At 49.8% G+C, this 22,105-nt stretch overlaps 1 protein-coding gene across 1 annotated transcript in view; it reads left to right on the top strand.

Moving 5' to 3' along the window:
• The first annotated feature begins 297 nt into the window (after window positions 1-297).
• EGLN2 (egl-9 family hypoxia inducible factor 2) overlaps window positions 298-22,105 on the top strand; it is a 30,518-nt gene continuing 8,710 nt past the window's right edge. Inside the window, exons 1-2 of the mRNA XM_075606947.1 lie at window positions 298-998; window positions 1,689-2,894. Coding sequence (XP_075463062.1) covers window positions 1,896-2,894 — 999 coding nt within the window. The 5' untranslated portion in view covers window positions 298-998; window positions 1,689-1,895. The remainder of the gene's footprint in view (window positions 999-1,688; window positions 2,895-22,105) is intronic.

Genomic DNA, 22,105 nt, shown 5'->3' with positions numbered 1-22,105 from the left:
TCATCAGGTCCACTGCACCTTGTACACACTGCCAGTTTACACACTGCAGCTGCTCAATGCTGCCCTCTGCTGCCCGTCTGCAGATGGTGCCGCTCTCCTCCCTATGTGTCGCTCTGTCAGGTCACATGATATTTGTGCACGTGTGAGTGACACAAAGGCTTATGGAGCGAAAGGCAGAGGCTCAGAGCTTGCATGGTGCAGCCACGGAGGAGGAGGAGCAGCAGCAGCAGCAGCAGCAGCAGCAGCAGCAGCAGCAGCAGCAGCAGCAGCAGCAGCAGCAGCAGCAGCAGCAGCAGCAGCAGCAGCAGCAGCAGCAGCAGCAGCAGCAGCAGCAGGAGGAGGAGGAGGAGGGGGTCTCTGCATTACAAAACAGGCTGCCTCTCTGCAGCCAGGATACTCCTGCCAACCAGTATGCGGGAAGTCTCCATAGAAGATGTATTCAGCATACCCGCTGAGATCTGTTCTCTTATGATGTCCAGAGCATCACAGAAGAGCTTGGACCTGACAAATATAACATATAGTTAGAGATCCAGCCCTCACTGCCTGGGGATTGGGCTGGAGAGAGCTGATCTGCACGGTGGGATCTGCTGCTGTATTTCCATATATCAACCAAGGACTTCAACATCCAGAAAACCAGGAGATTGCCTTGAAAGTCCAATGCAATTAATGAATGAATAAATGCCATAAAGGAGGTGTTTTAAGAAGATTTCATCAAGATCGAGGCACTAGATTGATCAGACCCCTGCCAAGATATGCCTCAAATGTAGAAGTTAATATTGAATAGAGAGGAGAAATATATATACACATTATAGTCTTTCGGAGAGAAAATACATACTCATCTTAACGGTAGGATTAATGGGATCTGCATTGAGTGCATTTTTGGGCGGAATAAAGAAGAAAAAATCAACTGTGAATTTTTTACAATACATATAAACGGAGCAGAGAAAAGAAGCATCAAAATATATCATTTGTGCCTTGAGAGGGGAATTTCTACTTGGGTGAGTACCTCTTGTTCCTCCATATCAAGTATAAGAAGTTAATAGCCCTGGGTGGTTTATGATTATAGTATTATTGAATACATGACATTGTTTCCTCACTAATAGTTGTGGGCAACAGTAACCGTTATATTTAGACAGAAAGGGATAGGCTTTACATCAGAATTGTGTGTTCTGCATCCCAAAAGCATATTGTAATATAAAGCCATAGTGACTAAACACATCATTGGAACCCTCTCTTATTAGAGCCTCTGACCCCATGCTCATAACCCCTCTGTAAACACCAGGAGACGATGTGTGGGAGGGGGGTGTACCTCTGTTTACGCTGGATTGTATGTAAATGGGAAGATACTCAGCAATATACAAGTTATTGCACGGTCTGACCTAATACAGTATCAGTATACCGCTCACAGTGTTACTTTGAAGAGCAGTAACACCTGCACATTATATTATTACTTATTGCATGTTTATTTTACATCAGTAAAATATGCTTCTTGGCACTTCCTCCCTCCCCATCCCCCTCTCCCTGTTATTAATTCAAGGGTCAAGAGTCTAGCCCTTTAGTAATTTAAACAACAATTATTATTAATGATTATGCATATCAATTATAAAAATAACATAACAATGTTTTCAATGCAAAGACTCCAGCCCCAGTAATGATCACATTGTAACTTTTTTTTTCTCTCTCTGTAGGAGAAAGTTTTATTTATTTTTTTTCTATTTATTTCATTCTGCTCCATTGTTGTAAAGAAGAGGCCCTGGGGAATATAGGGGGTGGTTGGGAGTTCATACTATAATGACAGAGGCGACCTCCCTGCTAATCGTTACTGTAACCAGCAGTAGGAGTTGAATTATGGAGCAAAGACGTGAGCTACGTGCAGAGGACATGAATACGCGGAGATGGAGAAAGTGCACCAGCAGGGGAAGCCAATAAAGAGTGAGATTCACACTGCAAACCAGCAGAAGTCAGCATCTAAGGCTGTGGCCAGTCCTCAATGTAGCAGGATGGGGGTGGAAAGATTCCTAAACCACCCTCTGCAGGCATCTCACCCACTTTCAGACATCCACCCCTCCACGTCACTGGACCAGGGGCTTCACAACCACACATGCCCCACCGCCTTGGAGGAAAAAGCCAAATTCGAGGGCTTGCCGGTTGAGAGCGAAGAGGTGCCCTTTTTCACCTGCCCTGCTGCTACGCCGAGGGCACGAGCGTTGGCCAATGGGGAGATGCAGTTGGTGAGGGGTGGGAAGAGCGGGGCATTGGGCAACAGGAAGGTGAAGGGGGCTTTTGCCAGGGAGGTAGATGGCAGCGCTCCGTGCCAAGAGGGGGGGATACCCATCTTTGGAAGGACAGATGGTTTGACTGTTAAAAGGATATGGATGGAAAATGGGTTGGCAGAGACTGGCATTGGGGCTGTGGCACCGGAGATTACCCCCTCAGTATTCCTTCCCATGGAGGGTAAGAGAAGGAAAGTAGAGGTACATAGTGACGGTCAAGCTTACCAGGAGCCCAGATGCACAAGGGACACACACCTCACCCCCGGGCCTTTGACGAACAACTGTCCAGTGGTGACTCTGCAACAGATGGCCTTAGATTACATCATACCCTGCATGGCCTACTATGGCATATGTGTCAAGGATCACTTTTTAGGGGAGATGTGGGGGTCCAGGGTGCTGGAGGAGGTGGAGTCACTGAACAGCAGAGGGAAGTTATGTGATGGTCAGCTTGTCAACCAGAGGACCATCCCCTCCAAAAACATCCGAGGGGATCAGATAGCTTGGGTGGAAGGGAAGGAACCGGGGTGCGAGAGCATCGGTGCCCTCATGTCAAGGGTGGACGAAGTCATCATGCATTGTTCCAGCAAGCTGGGGAGCTACGTTATTAATGGGAGAACCAAGGTGCGTAAATGAATACTACAGTGGGTATATATATATATATCTCAGAAATGAATACTACAGTGGGTATATATATATATATATCAGAAATGAATACTACAGTGGGTATATATATATATATATATATATATATATGCAAATACAACTGTATGCTCATCTGCATGTCTTAGGCAGGTCTGCAACCCCGCCTTTCCCCATCATCACCCAGCATACAGCACTTCCACTGCAGCAAGGGATTCTGGGAAATGACATGCAAATGAGCACACAGTATATATATATATATATATATATATATATATATATATATATATATATATATATATCAGAAATGAATACTACAGTGGGTATATATATATATCTCAGAAATAAATAGACGATACCGTTCTGTGGCTAACGAAATGCGTTTAATTGTGCGAGCTTTTGAAATACACTGATCTCTTCTTCTGGTGGTGTTACAATGGATAAAGCAAGAAAGGGTTGTACTTAAAAACAGTGTGTGTGTGTGTGTGTGTGTGTGTGTGTATGTATGTATGTATGTATATGTATATATATATATATATATATATATATATATATATATATATATATATATATATATATATATATATATATATATATATATATATATATATATATATATATATATATATATATATGTGTTATACAGGCTTAAAAATACTTTGGCCAAAGAATTTGACTAACTGACCAGTAGTTATGAGAAGCAAGATAGATAAGTATTTAACTATATAATTTTTCATATTAGATGTAGCATTGGGGCTTTTGTCTTTTTAAAATATATTTATTTAGGTCAGGGGTGCGCAAACTGCCCCCCCTGCCTGCGCCCCCCCTGCCTGCGCCCCCCCTGCCTGCGCCCCCCCTGCCTGCGCCTCCCCTCCGTACCTGCTCTCTGACTTCGCGGCATCATATGACGTTATGTGACACATTGCCATTTGACCACGCGTCGCTGAGAGCAGGTAAGAGAAGTTGCAGAGGCCTCACGTCTCCTCCAGCATTTAATTTTAATGCCTTGGGAAAGAGCGCTGGGCCTCTACAACCAACGCGCCCCCCCATGAAAATCCTGCACTCCCCAGTTTGCAAACCCCTGTAATTGGGTCACAAATCCAGTAGCACTCCATATGGCACAAATATATAATATATATGTGGTGGGTTTAGGTTCTGAGCGTGCAGGTATAGTGTATGTATGCATGTATAAACCGTATTGGCCTGAATATAGTGCTATGGTTTTTTCCTAAAAATGTCCTTCCGAAAACTTTACTGGTATTATATGCGCAGCCTGACACCTTTTATTTTTCATGTAGAACACCTTCAAAACTTTAGGGTCATATTATATCTGGGCCAATACGGTATATGTATGTATATATTTCCCCCCTGGCACCTATGCTGTGCGCAGTGATGACTGACCTGTAAATCACCGCTGCGACCTGCAACAGCGCTCCCCAGCGAAGCCGGATCTGGCACGCTTGGACCGGTAGCGGCGGTGATTGACAGGTCAAGTCACTACTGCACAGCTAAGTGAGGAGAGTAGAGGGAGTTGAGGAGGAGGTGGTGGTGCCGGCGCGAGGGCTGGGGGTGAAGCTAGTCGGAGACCACCTGGACTCTGCCCACCCCTGCTCTCAATGCAGGGGCAGGAACGTCTGTGTGTGAGAGCCGGTCTGTGTGTGAGAGCCGGTCTGTGTGTGAGAGCCGGTCTGCGTGTGAGAGAGCCGGTCTGCGTGTGTGTGAGTTGGTCTGCGTGTGTGTGAGTCGGTCTGCGTGTGTGTCGGTCTGTGTGTGAGAGAGCCGGTCTGCGTGTGTGTGAGAGTCGGACTGCGTGTGTGAGAGCCGGTCTGCGTGTGAGAGAGCCGGTCTGCGTGTGTGTGAGTTGGTCTGCGTGTGTGTGAGTCGGTCTGCGTGTGTGTCGGTCTGTGTGTGAGAGAGCCGGTCTGCGTGTGTGTGAGAGTCGGTCTGCGTGTGTGTGAGAGTCGGTCTGCGTGTGTGTCGGTCTGTGTGTGAGAGAGCCGGTCTGCGTGTGTGTGAGAGTCGGACTGCGTGTGTGAGAGTCGGTCTGCGTGTGTGTGATTTGGTCTGCGTGTGTGTGAGTCGGTCTGCGTGTGTGTCGGTCTGTGTGTGAGAGAGCCGGTCTGCGTGTGTGTGAGAGTCGGTCTGCGTGTGTGAGAGTCGGTCTGCGTGTGTGTGAGTTGGTCTGCGTGTGTGTGAGTCGGTCTGCGTGTGTGTCGGTCTGTGTGTGAGAGAGCCGGTCTGCGTGTGTGTGAGAGTCGGTCTGCGTGTGTGAGAGTCGGTCTGCGTGTGTGTGAGAGTCGGTCTGCGTGTGTGTGAGAGTCGGTCTGCGTGTGTGTGAGAGTCGGTCTGCGTGTGTGTGAGAGTCGGTCTGCGTGTGTGAGAGAGTCGGTCTGCGTGTGTGAGAGAGTCGGTCTGCGTGTGTGAGAGAGTCGGTCTGCGTGTGTGAGAGAGTCGGTCTGCGTGTGTGAGAGAGTCGGTCTGCGTGTGTGAGAGAGTCGGTCTGCGTGTGTGAGAGAGTCGGTCTGCGTGTGTGAGAGAGTCGGTCTGCGTGTGTGAGAGAGTCGGTCTGCGTGTGTGAGAGAGTCGGTCTGCGTGTGAGAGAGCCGGTCTGCGTGTGAGAGAGCCGGTCTGCGTGTGAGAGAGCCGGTCTGCGTGTGTGTGTGTCGGTCTGCGTGTGTGTGAGAGTCGGTCTGCGTGTGTGTGAGAGTCGGTCTGCGTGTGTGAGAGAGTCGGTCTGCGTGTGTGAGAGAGTCGGTCTGCGTGTGTGAGAGAGTCGGTCTGCGTGTGTGAGAGAGTCGGTCTGCGTGTGTGAGAGAGTCGGTCTGCGTGTGTGAGAGAGTCGGTCTGCGTGTGTGAGAGAGTCGGTCTGCGTGTGTGTGAGAGAGTCGGTCTGCGTGTGTGTGAGAGTCGGTCTGCGTGTGTGTCAGCATGTCAGTGTGTCACAGATACGCGGAATCGATGACGGTGGGGGGGGGGATTGGGAGGGGGGTGTGTGTTTGCTGGAACAAAAAAGCTCCAAAGTATTTTTTTTTTTGTCCATCTCTGTAAACATACACAGTTTTTATCTGGCATGAAAACATGAATTTACAGGGATTATTAATTAGGGTGCAGTCTGCATTTAATATCAACTGATAAAAATAGGAAAAACTCATATAGGACAAATATATTGGAACACTCCTCTGTGTATGTATGTATATGTATACACCATGCCAGTGCCCACCGCAGTGTGTGTGTGTGTGTGTGTATATATATGTATATATATATATATATATATATATATGTGTGTGTGTACAGTATGTATATCTTTATTTATGTAGTACGTGATATAATAATATAACACATAAAGGGAGTAAGACACAAGGCGCTTCAGACATAAAAGTAACATTAGGAAAAGGAGTCCCTGTTCCTAAGAGCTTACACTCTGACATATTACCCTGAAGGTGGAGTGACATACTGTAATGGAACAGAGACCCTTTTACCCCTGTGTCACCCTGCAATGGGAGGGACAGGCTCAAAGGTTCTATATGTTTGTCATCCTTCAATACAAATGTACAGGTCTGTGTCACAATGTTGTGAGAAGGACAGGTTGGCTGGGCCAAATGTCATAATCCTGTCTGGTTGTGGGAGGAACCAAGTGAATAGGACATACATGTGTCTGTGTCAACCAAACATAAGGGATTTTTGTGCAATATTGTGTAACCCTGCGGTGTAAGAAGGGACAAACTCCAGAGGCCATGGGTCCCTTCTGTCTGTCACTGTGTCACTGCAGGGAGAGGAACAGAGTGTATTGCACAGACATACTGTAGGCCCTTTCTATCTGTATCACTGTGTCACCTTGCGGTGGGAAAGACAGACTGCATGGGCCATAGGTCCATTCAGTCTGGGCACTGTGTCATGCTGCACCACAGGTCACTTCTGGCTGTGTCACAGGACATTGGAAGAACGCCTGCCTACACTTCACAAAATACTGTACATAAAATAGCTGAGCATTTGGGCTGTGTCATCTCAAGTTATCCCATACTGTGAAAAAGCCACCACACCCTGCTCAGTGTCCATTCACAAGGCCATTCACCACCACTCCCATGACACACACACACACACACACACACACACACACACACACACACACACACACACACACACACACACACACACACACACACACACACACACACACACACACAGTATTGTGTAACCTTACACCAGGACCCTGTGTAGCTGTCAAGTCACATTTTAACCCTTCCAGGGCTGGGGTGTTTAAGGGGCTATTAAAAGTGAAGGGGTTATTCAAAGGCTTTTGGGCCTCAGCATGGAAAGTTTTAAACATGCCCTGGATTCTAAAACTATAGTCCAAAACGCTAGCCTTGTTGAAACTAAACGCGTCACAGTTTAAAAAAATAAAAATAAATATATATATATTTTTTTTTTTACTAATTATAAAATATAAATATAGATCATAAAATAGCTATTAACAAAATACCACAACATGCAGTAAGAAAATATTGTCAAAGCTATAAGATAGGGGAGTAAAGCTAAATATCAATTAATTATTGTTCTTCCTTAGTATCTCTTTAAACTAATTGTGCAGACATTGTTTGCCAAACAAAATCACACAAGGGGAAGAAAAGTCTGGATTAAGAATTCGCCTGTACGGTATATGTCACAATGTCGGGTGTTCAGCTCCAGTCCTCATGCCTCCCAACAGGGCAGGTTTTAACGATATCCCAGCTTTAGCACATGTGGCTCAATCAAAGACTGAGCCACTGATTGAGCCACCTGTGCTGAAGCAGGGATATCCTGAAAACGTGACCTGTTGGTGGGGGTCAGGAGCTGAGCACCTCTGCTATATGTAACAGTTTGTACACAGTCTTATCACAACATATATTAGGTGAAGATTATAAAAACACTTCAAAGTACAGTATATGGTTACTATGGAGACAACGTTAATTTATTTGATTAATTAACTAAATGTATTTAATGTATGTATCAATTTAACCTATTAATATCAGGGCGGTTAGTCCACTCTGGTCCTTTTGAGGGCTGACTTTTTGGAGTAGCCACAAAAATAATGTTTATCAAAACGATGTAGAAAAGCCAAGTACCGGGAATTTGTACACAAAAAGTCACTTCTTAGGGGTAGTTTTGGCAATCAGATAGGAGGTTATCCATTAACATGTGATAGTGCTAATCGGGGCTTTATCGCACAAAAATGGGAGTTTCTGGGGATGGTGCCTCGATCGGCACGATCATAATTTAATGGATAACCCCCTTAGCCTGGAGGGAAACAGATACTTCACATTTTTTAGACTCCGGAAGGAATTTTCCTTCCAGACGGTAGAACAGGATTATCAGGAATGTTGTGCAGGACGAGGGTGCTGTGGATGCAAATGTGAATGGTGTATATTGGTGTGTATATTGGTGTGTATATTGGTGTGTATACATCTTGCCAGATGAATGAGCGCAGTCCCACCGATGCGTGCGCGCTGGGGTTTCTGTAGGGTTAAATTCTCTGTGCAGAGGTGGAAGACCCTCAGAGCTAGATACATATTATACAGACAATTTGAAATATACAGTGATCCATTACAATGGTACGATGAGCAGACATTGGGAGAAAGGGATCTCTTGTCCACGGAGCCTACAATCTAAATAGAGGGGCAACATTATTGGGTGGAAGGGAGAGAGCAGAGGAACAGAAGGACAGCAACATGAGAGAGAGAGAGGAGAGCTGGGGATAGAGAGAGGGATGGGAAGAGGTGTAGAACTGAGGGAGAGGAGGGATGGGAAGAGGTGTAGAGCAGAGAAAGGAGGGGTGGGAAGAGGTGTAGAACTGAGGGAGAGGAGGGATGGGAAGAGGTGTAGAGCAGAGAAAGGAGGGATGGGAAGAGGTGCAGAACAGGGAGAGGAGGGAGGGAAGAGGTGTAGAGCAGAGAAAGGAGGGATGGGAAGAGGTGCAGAACAGGGAGAGGAGGGAGGGAAGAGGTGTAGAGCAGAGAAAGGAGGGGTGGGAAGAGGTGTAGAACTGAGGGAGAGGAGGGATGGGAAGAGGTGTAGAGCAGAGAAAGGAGGGGTGGGAAGAGGTGCAGAACAGGGAGAGGAGGGGTGGGAAGAGGTGCAGAACAGGGAGAGGAGGGATGGGAAGAGGTGTAGAACTGAGGGAGAGGAGGGATGGGAAGAGGTGTAGAGCAGAGAAAGGAGGGGTGGGAAGAGGTGTAGAACTGAGGGAGAGGAGGGATGGGAAGAGGTGTAGAACTGAGGGAGAGGAGGGATCGGAAGAGGTGCAGAACTGAGGGAGAGGAGGGATGGGAAGAGGTGCAGAACAGGGAGAGGAGGGATGGGAAGAGGTGCAGAACAGGGAGAGGAGGGATGGGAAGAGGTGTAGAACTGAGGGAGAGGAGGGATGGGAAGAGGTGTAGAACTGAGGGAGAGGAGGGATGGGAAGATGTGTAGAACTGAGGGAGAGGAGGGATGGGAAGAGGTGCAGAACAGGGAGAGGAGGGATGGGAAGAGGTGCAGAACAGGGAGAGGAGGGATGGGAAGAGGTGCAGAACAGGTAGAGGAGGGGTGGGAAGAGGTGCAGAACTGAGGGAGAGGAGGGATGGGAAGAGGTGTAGAACTGAGGGAGAGGAGGGATGGGAAGAGGTGCAGAACAGGGAGAGGAGGGATGGGAAGAGGTGCAGAACAGGGAGAGGAGGGATGGGAAGAGGTGCAGAACAGGGAGAGGAGGGATGGGAAGAGGTGTAGAACTGAGGGAGAGGAGGGATGGGAAGAGGTGCAGAACAGGGAGAGGAGGGATGGGAAGAGGTGCAGAACTGAGGGAGAGGAGGGATGGGAAGAGGTGCAGAACTGAGGGAGAGGAGGGATGGGAAGAGGTGCAGAACAAGGAGAGGAGGGATGGGAAGAGGTGCAGAACTGAGGGAGAGGAGGGATGGGAAGAGGTGCAGAACAGGGAGAGGAGGGATGGGAAGAGGTGCAGAACTGAGGGAGAGGAGGGATGGGAAGAGGTGCAGAACTGAGGGAGAGGAGGGATGGGAAGAGGTGTAGAGCAGAGAGGATGGGAAGAGATGCAGAATAGGGGGGGGGGGGGAGAGAGGTAGGGCTGACGAGAAGAGCAAAATAGGAGATATTTAACAGTATGGGCCTACTTCTGCTTGCCTGATGTACTTCAGATCTGGAAAAGAAGTGTCAGGCACTGAGAAGGTGTTACATGGCTGACTGCATTCCCTTTTTGCAGAGGCCCAGGACATACTGTTCGCTTGCCCCTTTAAATGGGAAGCGAGTGAGCGTGCGAATGGTCGGCAGCCTGTGTGGGCTGCTGGGCCGGGGCTTTGATAAGGCCGCCTGGTCTTGTTAATAATCTCTAGTTAGCATTAGATAACCAACTACCTGCTGTATCACTGTGACATCTGCAAGACCCTGTTTAACCCCATGAGTGTGACAGGGACCAGCAAGGTATTACAAGTGAAAGTACGTAGTCATATAACATAATCTTAGTCTCCCTGCCCCCCCCCCCCCCCCCCCCCCCCCCCCCCCACCCCCCCCACCCTTTATTGTGTTAATCCCTCTGCTGCTGACAGGGCTGGCACTACTTTGCAAGTTATTTATGAAGATGTGGCTTGCAATCCGTTGCTTGCAGGTCTTCTCTGGCAGGGCCTCTCTGGCAGGGCCTCTCTGGCAGGGCCTCTCTGGCAGGTCTCTCTCTGGCAGGTCCTCTCTGGCAGGTCTCTCTCTGGCAGGTCTCTCTCTGGCAGGTCTCTCTCTGGCAGGGCCTCTCTGGCAGGGCCTCTCTGGCAGGGCCTCTCTGGCAGGTCTCTCTCTGGCAGGGCCTCTCTGGCAGGGCCTCTCTGGCAGATCTCTCTCTGGCAGGGCCTCTCTGGCAGGGCCTCTCTGGCAGGTCTCTCTCTGGCAGGGCCTCTCTGGCAGGGCCTCTCTGGCAGGTCTCTCTCTGGCAGGGCCTCTCTGGCAGGTCTCTCTCTGGCAGGGCCTCTCTGACAGGTCCACTCTGGCAGGTCTCTCTCTGGCAGGGCCTCTCTGGCAGGTCTCTCTGGCAGGGCCTCTCTGGCAGGTCTCTCTCTGGCAGGGCCACTCTGGCAGGTCCTGTCTGGCAGGGCCTCTCTGGCAGGGCCTCTCTGGCAGGGCCTCTCTGACAGGGCCTCTCTGGCAGGGCCTCTCTGGCAGGTCTCTCTCTGGCAGGGCCTCTCTGGCAGGTCTCTCTCTGGCAGGGCCTCTCTGGCAGGGCCTCTCTGGCAGGTCTCTCTCTGGCAGGTCTCTCTCTGGCAGGGCCTCTCTGGCAGGTCTCTCTCTGGCAGGGCCTCTCTGGCAGGGCCTCTCTGGCAGGTCTCTCTCTGGCAGGTCTCTCTCTGGCAGGGCCTCTCTGACAGGGCCTCTCTGGCAGGGCCTCTCTGGCAGGTCTCACTCTGGCAGGTCTCTCTCTGGCAGGTCCTGTCTGGCAGGTCCTGTCTGGCAGGTCCTGTCTGGCAGGGCCTCTCTGGCAGGGCCTCTCTGGCAGGTCTCTCTCTGGCAGGTCTCTCTCTGGCAGGTCTCTCTCTGGCAGGTCTCTCTCTGGCAGGTCTCTCTCTGGCAGGGCCTCTCTGACAGGGCCTCTCTGACAGGGCCTCTCTGGCAGCGAAGATATGAATAGGTTTTTAAGGTAGAATCTCAAGCTGGTCTGTATGTGCGGGGGAGGCTGGTGCTGCTGCAGCCTGTGGTTTTACCTGTGCTTTATATACAGTACATGTCATAGCGTAGCAGTGTGCATGAGGGGAGGCTGGCGCTGCCTGCGCTGTACCTATTCTGTGTATACATGTCATTGTGTGCGTGTATGTATGTATATCTTTATGTAGCACCCCACAGCTGTACTCAGCGCTTTGCAAAAGAGACCATATAGTACAGGGAATTATAATACAATAGGTGCAATAAACAAAATCAGAGAGTAGGAAAGGAAATCCCTGCCCCGGAGAGCTTACAATCTGTGTGCCCGCGCTGTACCTGTGCTGCGTTATACATGTTACGGTTAGTACTGTGTGAGACTGGCACTATTGATGCCCGCGCTGTACCTGTGCTGCGTATACATGTTACGGTTAGTACTGTGTGAGACTGGCACTATTGATGCCCGCGCTGTACCTGTGCTGCGTATACATGTTACGGTTAGTACTGTGTGACACTGGCACTATTGATGCCCGCGCTGTACCTGTGCTGCGTATACATGTTACGGTTAGAACTGTGTGACACTGGCACTATTGATGCCCGCGCTGTACCTGTGCTGCGTATACATGTTACAGTTAGTACTGTGTGAGACTGGCACTATTGATGCCCGCGCTGTACCTGTGCTGCGTATACATGTTACGGTTAGTACTGTGTGACACTGGCACTATTGATGCCCGCGCTGTACCTGTGCTGTGTATACATGTTACGGTTAGTACTGTGTGACACTGGCACTATTGATGCCCGCGCTGTACCTGTGCTGCGTGTACATGTTACGGTTAGTACTGTGTGACACTGGCACTATTGATGCCCGCGCTGTACCTGTGCTGCGTATACATGTTACGGTTAGTACTGTGTGAGACTGGCACTATTGATGCCGCGCTGTACCTGTGCTGCGTATACATGTTACGGTTAGTACTGTGTGAGACTGGCACTATTGATGCCCGCGCTGTACCTGTGCTGCGTGTACATGTTACGGGTTAGTACTGTGTGACACTGGCACTATTGATGCCCCGCGCTGTACCTGTGCTGCGTATACATGTTACGGTTAGTACTGTGTGAGACTGGCACTATTGATGCCCGCGCTGTACCTGTGCTGCGTATACATGTTACGGTTAGTACTGTGTGAGACTGGCACTATTGATGCCCGCGCTGTACCTGTGCTGCGTATACATGTTACGGTTAGTACTGTGTGAGACTGGCACTATTGATGCCCGCGCTGTACCTGTGCTGCGTGTTACATGTTACGGTTAGTACTGTGTGACACTGGCACTATTGATGCCCGCGCTGTACCTGTGCTGCGTATACATGTTACGGTTAGTACTGTGTGAGACTGGCACTATTGATGCCCGCGCTGTACCTGTGCTGCGTGTACATGTTACGGTTAGTACTGTGTGAGACTGGCACTATTGATGCCCGCGCTGTACCTGTGCCGCGTGTACATGTTACGGTTAGTACTGTGTGAGACTGGCACTATTGATGCCCGCGCTGTACCTGTGCCGCGTATACATGTTACGGTTAGTACTGTGTGAGACTGGCACTATTGATGCCCGCGCTGTACCTGTGCTGCGTATACATGTTACGGTTAGTACTGTGTGAGACTGGCACTATTGATGCCTGCGCTGTACCTGTGCTGCGTATACATGTTACGGTTAGTACTGTGTGACACTGGCACTATTGATGCCCGCGCTGTACCTGTGCTGCGTATACATGTTACGGTTAGTACTGTGTGAGACTGGCACTATTGATGCCCGCGCTGTACCTGTGCTGCGTATACATGTTACGGTTAGTACTGTGTGAGACTGGCACTATTGATGCCCGCGCTGTACCTGTGCTGCGTATACATGTTACGGTTAGTACTGTGTGAGACTGGCACTATTGATGCCCGCGCTGTACCTGTGCTGCGTATACATGTTACGGTTAGTACTGTGTGAGACTGGCACTATTGATGCCCGCGCTGTACCTGTGCTGCGTGTACATGTTACGGTTAGTACTGTGTGAGACTGGCACTATTGATGCCCGCGCTGTACCTGTGCCGCGTGTACATGTTACGGTTAGTACTGTGTGACACTGGCACTATTGATGCCCGCGCTGTACCTGTGCTGCGTATACATGTTACGGTTAGTACTGTGTGAGACTGGCACTATTGATGCCCGCGCTGTACCTGTGCTGCGTATACATGTTACAGTTAGTACTGTGTGAGACTGGCACTATTGATGCCCGCGCTGTACCTGTGCTGCGTATACATGTTACGGTTAGTACTGTGTGAGACTGGCACTATTGATGCCCGCGCTGTACCTGTGCTGCGTATACATGTTACGGTTAGTACTGTGTGAGACTGGCACTATTGATGCCCGCGCTGTACCTGTGCTGCGTATACATGTTACGGTTAGTACTGTGTGAGACTGGCACTATTGATGCCCGCGCTGTACCTGTGCTGCGTATACATGTTACGGTTAGTACTGTGTGACACTGGCACTATTGATGCCCCGCGCTGTATCTGTGCTGCGTGTACATGTTACGGTTAGTACTGTGTGACACTGGCACTATTGATGCCCGCGCTGTACCTGTGCTGCGTATACATGTTACGGTTAGTACTATGTGACACTGGCACTATTGATGCCCGCGCTGTACCTGTGCTGTGTATACATGTTACGGTTAGTACTGTGTGAGACTGGCACTATTGATGCCCGCGCTGTACCTGTGCTGTGTATACATGTTACGGTTAGTACTGTGTGACACTGGCACTATTGATGCCCGCGCTGTACCTGTGCTGTGTATACATGTTACGGTTAGTACTATGTGACACTGGCACTATTGATGCCCGCGCTGTACCTGTGCTGCGTATACATGTTACGGTTAGTACTGTGTGACACTGGCACTATTGATGCCCGCGCTGTACCTGTGCTGCGTATACATGTTACGGTTAGTACTGTGTGAGACTGGCACTATTGATGCCCGCGCTGTACCTGTGCTGCGTATACATGTTACGGTTAGTACTGTGTGAGACTGGCACTATTGATGCCCGCGCTGTACCTGTGCTGCATGTACATGTTACGGTTAGTACTGTGTGACACTGGCACTATTGATGCCCGCGCTGTACCTGTGGCTGCGTATACATGTTACGGTTAGTACTGTGTGAGACTGGCACTATTGATGCCCGCGCTGTACCTGTGCTGCGTATACATGTTACGGTTAGTACTGTGTGAGACTGGCACTATTGATGCCCGCGCTGTACCTGTGCTGCGTATACATGTTTCGGTTAGTACTGTGTGAGACTGGCACTATTGATGCCCGCGCTGCACCTGTGCTGCGTATACATGTTACGGTTAGTACTGTGTGAGACTGGCACTATTGATGCCCGCGCTGTACCTGTGCTGCGTATACATGTTACGGTTAGTACTGTGTGACACTGGCACTATTGATGCCCGCGCTGTACCTGTGCTGGTGTATACATGTTACGGTTAGTACTGTGTGAGACTGGCACTATTGATGCCCCGCGCTGTACCTGTGCTGCGTGTACATGTTACGGTTAGTACTGTGTGAGACTGGCACTATTGATGCCGCGCTGTACCTGTGCTGCGTGTACATGTTACGGTTAGTACTGTGTGAGACTGGCACTATTGATGCCCGCGCTGTACCTGTGCTGTGTATACATGTTACGGTTAGTACTGTGTGAGACTGGCACTATTGATGCCCGCGCTGTACCTGTGCTGCGTATACATGTTACGGTTAGTACTGTGTGAGACTGGCACTATTGATGCCCGCGCTGTACCTGTGCTGTGTATACATGTTACGGTTAGTACTGTGTGAGACTGGCACTATTGATGCCCGCGCTGTACCTGTGCTGCGTATACATGTTACGGTTAGTACTGTGTGAGACTGGCACTATTGATGCCCGCGCTGTACCTGTGCTGCGTATACATGTTACGGTTAGTACTGTGTGAGACTGGCACTATTGATGCCCGCGCTGTACCTGTGCTGCGTATACATGTTACGGTTAGTACTGTGTGAGACTGGCACTATTGCATGCCCCGCGCTGTACCTGTGCTGTGTATACATGTTACGGTTAGTACTGTGTGAGACTGGCACTATTGATGCCCGCGCTGTACCTGTGCTGTGTATACATGTTACGGTTAGTACTGTGTGAGCACTGGCACTATTGATGCCCGCGCTGTACCTGTGCTGCGTATACATGTTACGGTTAGTACTGTGTAAGCACTGGCACTATTGATGCCCGCGCTGTACCTGTGCTGCGTATACATGTTACGGTTAGTACTGTGTGAACACTGGCACTATTGATGCCCGCGCTGTACCTGTGCTGCGTATACATGTTACGGTTAGTAACTGTGTGAGACTGGCACTATTGATGCCCGCGCTGTACCTGTGCTGTGTATACATGTTACGGTTAGTACTGTGTGACACTGGCACTATTGATGCCCGCGCTGTACCTGTGCTGCGTATACATGTTACGGTTTAGTACTGTGTGAGACTGGCACTATTGATGCCCGCGCTGTACCTGTGCTGCGTATACATGTTACGGTTAGTACTGTGTGACACTGGCACTATTGATGCCCGCGCTGTACCTGTGCTGTGTATACATGTTACGGTTAGTACTGTGTGAGACTGGCACTATTGATGCCCGCGCTGTACCTGTGCTGCGTATACATGTTACGGTTAGTACTGTGTGAGACTGGCACTATTGATGCCGCGCTGTACCTGTGCTGTGTATACATGTTACGGTTAGTACTGTGTGGACACTGGCACTATTGATGCCCGCGCTGTACCTGTGCTGCGTATACATGTTACGGTTAGTACTGTGTGACACTGGCACTATTGATGCCCGCGCTGTACCTGTGCTGCGTGTACATGTTACGGTTAGTACTGTGTGAGACTGGCACTATTGATGCCGCGCTGTACCTGTGCTGCGTATACATGTTACGGTTAGTACTGTGTGAGACTGGCACTATTGATGCCCGCGCTGTACCTGTGCTGTGTATACATGTTACGGTTAGTACTGTGTGACACTGGCACTATTGATGCCCGCGCTGTACCTGTGCTGCGTATACATGTTACGGTTAGTACTGTGTGAGACTGGCACTATTGATGCCCGCGCTGTACCTGTGCTGTGTATACATGTTACGGTTAGTACTGTGTGAGACTGGCACTATTGATGCCCGCGCTGTACCTGTGCTGCGTATACATGTTACGGTTAGTACTGTGTGACACTGGCACTATTGATGCCCGCGTTGTACCTGTGCTGCGTATACATGTTACGGTTAGTACTGTGTGAGACTGGCACTATTGATGCCCGCGCTGTACCTGTGCTGCGTATACATGTTACGGTTAGTACTGTGTGAGACTGGCACTATTGATGCCGCGCTGTACCTGTGCTGTGTATACATGTTACGGTTAGTACTGTGTGACACTGGCACTATTGATGCCCGCGCTGTACCTGTGCTGCGTATACATGTTACGGTTAGTACTGTGTAACACTGGCACTATTGATGCCCGCGCTGTACCTGTGCTGCGTATACATGTTACGGTTAGTACTGTGTGAGACTGGCACTATTGATGCCCGCGCTGTACCTGTGCTGTGTATACATGTTACGGTTAGTACTGTGTGAGACTGGCACTATTGATGCCCGCGCTGTACCTGTGCTGTGTATACATGTTACGGTTAGTACTGTGTGAGACTGGCACTATTGATGCCCGCGCTGTACCTGTGCTGCGTATACATGATACGGTTAGTACTGTGTGAGACTGGCACTATTGATGCCCCGCGCTGTACCTGTGCTGCGTATACATGATACGGTTAGTACTGTGTGAGACTGGCACTATTGATGCCCGCGCTGTACCTGTGCTGCGTATACATGTTACGGTTAGTACTGTGTGAGACTGGCACTATTGATGCCCGCGCTGTACCTGTGCTGTGTATACATGTTACGGTTAGTACTGTGTGAGACTGGCACTATTGATGCCCGCGCTGTACCTGTGCTGCGTGTACATGTTACGGTTAGTACTGTGTGAGACTGGCACTATTGATGCCCGCGCTGTACCTGTGCTGCGTATACATGTTACGGTTAGTACTGTGTGACACTGGCACTATTGATGCCCGCGCTGTACCTGTGCTGCGTATACATGTTACGGTTAGTACTGTGTGACACTGGCACTATTGATGCCCGCGCTGTACCTGTGCTGCGTATACATGTTACGGTTAGTACTGTGTAACACTGGCACTATTGATGCCCGCGCTGTACCTGTGCTGCGTATACATGTTACGGTTAGTACTGTGTGAGACTGGCACTATTGATGCCCGCGCTGTACCTGTGCTGCGTATACATGTTACGGTTAGTACTGTGTAACACTGGCACTATTGATGCCCGCGCTGTACCTGTGCTGCGTGTACATGTTACGGTTAGTACTGTGTGAGACTGGCACTATTGATGCCCACGCTGTACCTGTGCTGCGTATACATGTTACGGTTAGTACTGTGTGAGACTGGCACTATTGATGCCCGCGCTGTACCTGTGCTCTGTGTACATGTTACGGTTTGTACTGTGTGAGACTGGCACTATTGATGCCCGCGCTGTACCTGTGCTGCGTATACATGTTACGGTTAGTACTGTGTGAGACTGGCACTATTGATGCCCGCGCTGTACCTGTGCCGCGTGTACATGTTACGGTTTAGTACTGTGTGAGACTGGCACTATTGATGCCCGCGCTGTACCTGTGCTGCGTATACATGTTACGGTTAGTAGTGTGTGAGAACTGGCACTATTGATGCCCGCGCTGTACCTGTGGCTGCGTGTACATGTTACGGTTAGTACTGTGTGAGACTGGCACTATTGATGCCCGCGCTGTACCTGTGCTGTGTATACATGTTACGGTTAGTACTGTGTGAGACTGGCACTATTGATGCCGCGCTGTACCTGTGCTGCGTATACATGTTACGGTTAGTACTGTGTGACACTGGCACTATTGATGCCCGCGCTGTACCTGTGCTGCGTATACATGTTACGGTTAGTACTGTGTGGACACTGGCACTATTGATGCCCGCGCTGTACCTGTGCTGCGTATACATGTTACGGTTAGTACTGTGTGAGACTGGCACTATTGATGCCCGCGCTGTACCTGTGCTGCGTATACATGTTACGGTTAGTACTGTGTGAGACTGGCACTATTGATGCCCGCGCTGTACCTGTGCTGTGGTATACATGTTACGGTTAGTACTGTGTGAGACTGGCACTATTGATGCCCGCGCTGTACCTGTGCTGTGTATACATGTTACGGTTAGTACTGTGTGAGACTGGCACTATTGATGCCCGCGCTGTACCTGTGCTGCGTATACATGTTACGGTTAGTACTGTGTGAGACTGGCACTATTGATGCCCGCGCTGTACCTGTGCTGCGTGTACATGTTACGGTTAGTACTGTGTGAGACTGGCACTATTGATGCCCGCGCTGTACCTGTGCTGCGTATACATGATACGGTTAGTACTGTGTGAGACTGGCACTATTGATGCCCGCGCTGTACCTGTGCTGCGTATACATGATACGGTTAGTACTGTGTGAGACTGGCACTATTGATGCCCGCGCTGTTACCTGTGCTGCGTGTACATGTTACGGTTAGTACTGTGTGAGACTGGCACTATTGATGCCCGCGCTGTACCTGTGCTGCGTATACATGTTACGGTTAGTACTGTGTGAGACTGGCACTATTGATGCCCGCGCTGTACCTGTGCTGTGTATACATGTTACGGTTAGTACTGTGTGAGACTGGCACTATTGATGCCCGCGCTGTACCTGTGCTGCGTATACATGTTACAGTTAGTACTGTGTGAGACTGGCACTATTGATGCCCGCGCTGTACCTGTGCTGCGTATACATGTTACGGTTAGTACTGTGTGAGACTGGCACTATTGATGCCCGCGCTGTACCTGTGCTGCGTATACATGTTACGGTTAGTACTGTGTGAGACTGGCACTATTGATGCCGGCGCTGTACCTGTGCTGCGTATACATGTTACGGTTAGTACTGTGTGACACTGGCACTATTGATGCCCGCGCTGTATCTGTGCTGCGTGTACATGTTACGGTTAGTACTGTGTGACACTGGCACTATTGATGCCCGCGCTGTACCTGTGCTGCGTATACATGTTACGGTTAGTACTATGTGACACTGGCACTATTGATGCCCGCGCTGTACCTGTGCTGTGTATACATGTTACGGTTAGTACTGTGTGAGACTGGCACTATTGATGCCCGCGCTGTACCTGTGCTGTGTATACATGTTACGGTTAGTACTGTGTGACACTGGCACTATTGATGCCCGCGCTGTACCTGTGCTGTGTATACATGTTACGGTTAGTACTATGTGAGCACTGGCACTATTGATGCCCGCGCTGTACCTGTGCTGCGTATTACATGTTACGGTTAGTACTGTGTGACACTGGCACTATTGATGCCCGCGCTGTACCTGTGCTGCGTATACATGTTACGGTTAGTACTGTGTGAGACTGGCACTATTGATGCCCGCGCTGTACCTGTGCTGCGTATACATGTTACGGTTAGTACTGTGTGAGACTGGCACTATTGATGCCCGCGCTGTACCTGTGCTGCATGTACATGTTACGGTTAGTACTGTGTGACACTGGCACTATTGATGCCCGCGCTGTACCTGTGCTGCGTATACATGTTACGGTTAGTACTGTGTGAGACTGGCACTATTGATGCCCGCGCTGTACCTGTGCTGCGTATACATGTTACGGTTAGTACTGTGTGAGACTGGCACTATTGATGCCCGCGCTGTACCTGTGCTGCGTATACATGTTTCGGTTAGTACTGTGTGAGACTGGCACTATTGATGCCCGCGCTGCACCTGTGCTGCGTATACATGTTACGGTTAGTACTGTGTGAGACAGGCACTATTGATGCCCGCGCTGTACCTGTGCTGCGTATACATGTTACGGTTAGTACTGTGTGAGCACTGGCACTATTGATGCCCGCGCTGTACCTGTGCTGTGTATACATGTTACGGTTAGTACTGTGTGAGACTGGCACTATTGATGCCCGCGCTGTACCTGTGCTGCGTGTACATGTTACGGTTAGTACTGTGTGAGACTGGCACTATTGATGCCGCGCTGTACCTGTGCTGCGTGTACATGTTACGGTTAGTACTGTGTGAGACTGGCACTATTGATGCCCGCGCTGTACCTGTGCTGTGTATACATGTTACGGTTAGTACTGTGTGAGACTGGCACTATTGATGCCCGCGCTGTACCTGTGCTGCGTATACATGTTACGGTTAGTACTGTGTGAGACTGGCACTATTGATGCCCGCGCTGTACCTGTGCTGTGTATACATGTTACGGTAGTACTGTGTGAGACTGGCACTATTGATGCCCGCGCTGTACCTGTGCTGCGTATACATGTTACGGTTAGTACTGTGTGAGACTGGCACTATTGATGCCCGCGCTGTACCTGTGCTGCGTATACATGTTACGGTTAGTACTGTGTGAGACTGGCACTATTGATGCCCGCGCTGTACCTGTGCTGCGTATACATGTTACGGTTAGTACTGTGTGAGACTGGCACTATTGATGCCCGCGCTGTACCTGTGCTGTGTATACATGTTACGGTTAGTACTGTGTGAGACTGGCACTATTGATGCCCGCGCTGTACCTGTGCTGCGTATACATGTTACGGTTAGTACTGTGTGAGACTGGCACTATTGATGCCGCGCTGTACCTGTGCTGTGTATACATGTTACGGTTAGTACTGTGTGACGACTGGCACTATTGATGCCCGCGCTGTACCTGTGCTGCGTATACATGTTACGGTTAGTACTGTGTAACACTGGCACTATTGATGCCCGCGCTGTACCTGTGCTGCGTATACATGTTACGGTTAGTACTGTGTAACACTGGCACTATTGATGCCCGCGCTGTACCTGTGCTGCGTATACATGTTACGGTTAGTACTGTGTGAGACTGGCACTATTGATGCCCGCGCTGTACCTGTGCTGTGTATACATGTTACGGTTAGTACTGTGTGACACTGGCACTATTGATGCCCGCGCTGTACCTGTGCTGCGTATACATGTTACGGTTAGTACTGTGTGAGACTGGCACTATTGATGCCCGCGCTGTACCTGTGCTGCTGTATACATGTTACGGTTAGTACTGTGTGACACTGGCACTATTGATGCCCGCGCTGTACCTGTGCTGTGTATACATGTTACGGTTAGTACTGTGTGAGACTGGCACTATTGATGCCCGCGCTGTACCTGCTGCTGTATACATGTTACGGTTAGTACTGTGTGAGACTGGCACTATTGATGCCGCGCTGTACCTGTGCTGTGTATACATGTTTACGGTTAGTACTGTGTGACACTGGCACTATTGATGCCCGCGCTGTACCTGTGCTGCGTATACATGTTACGGTTAGTACTGTGTGACACTGGCACTATTGATGCCCGCGCTGTACCTGTGA

Source organism: Ascaphus truei, chromosome 7 (genome assembly GCF_040206685.1).
Source record: "Ascaphus truei isolate aAscTru1 chromosome 7, aAscTru1.hap1, whole genome shotgun sequence".
Taxonomy (NCBI): domain Eukaryota; kingdom Metazoa; phylum Chordata; class Amphibia; order Anura; family Ascaphidae; genus Ascaphus; species Ascaphus truei.
This window is presented reverse-complemented; position numbering and strand designations above follow the sequence as displayed.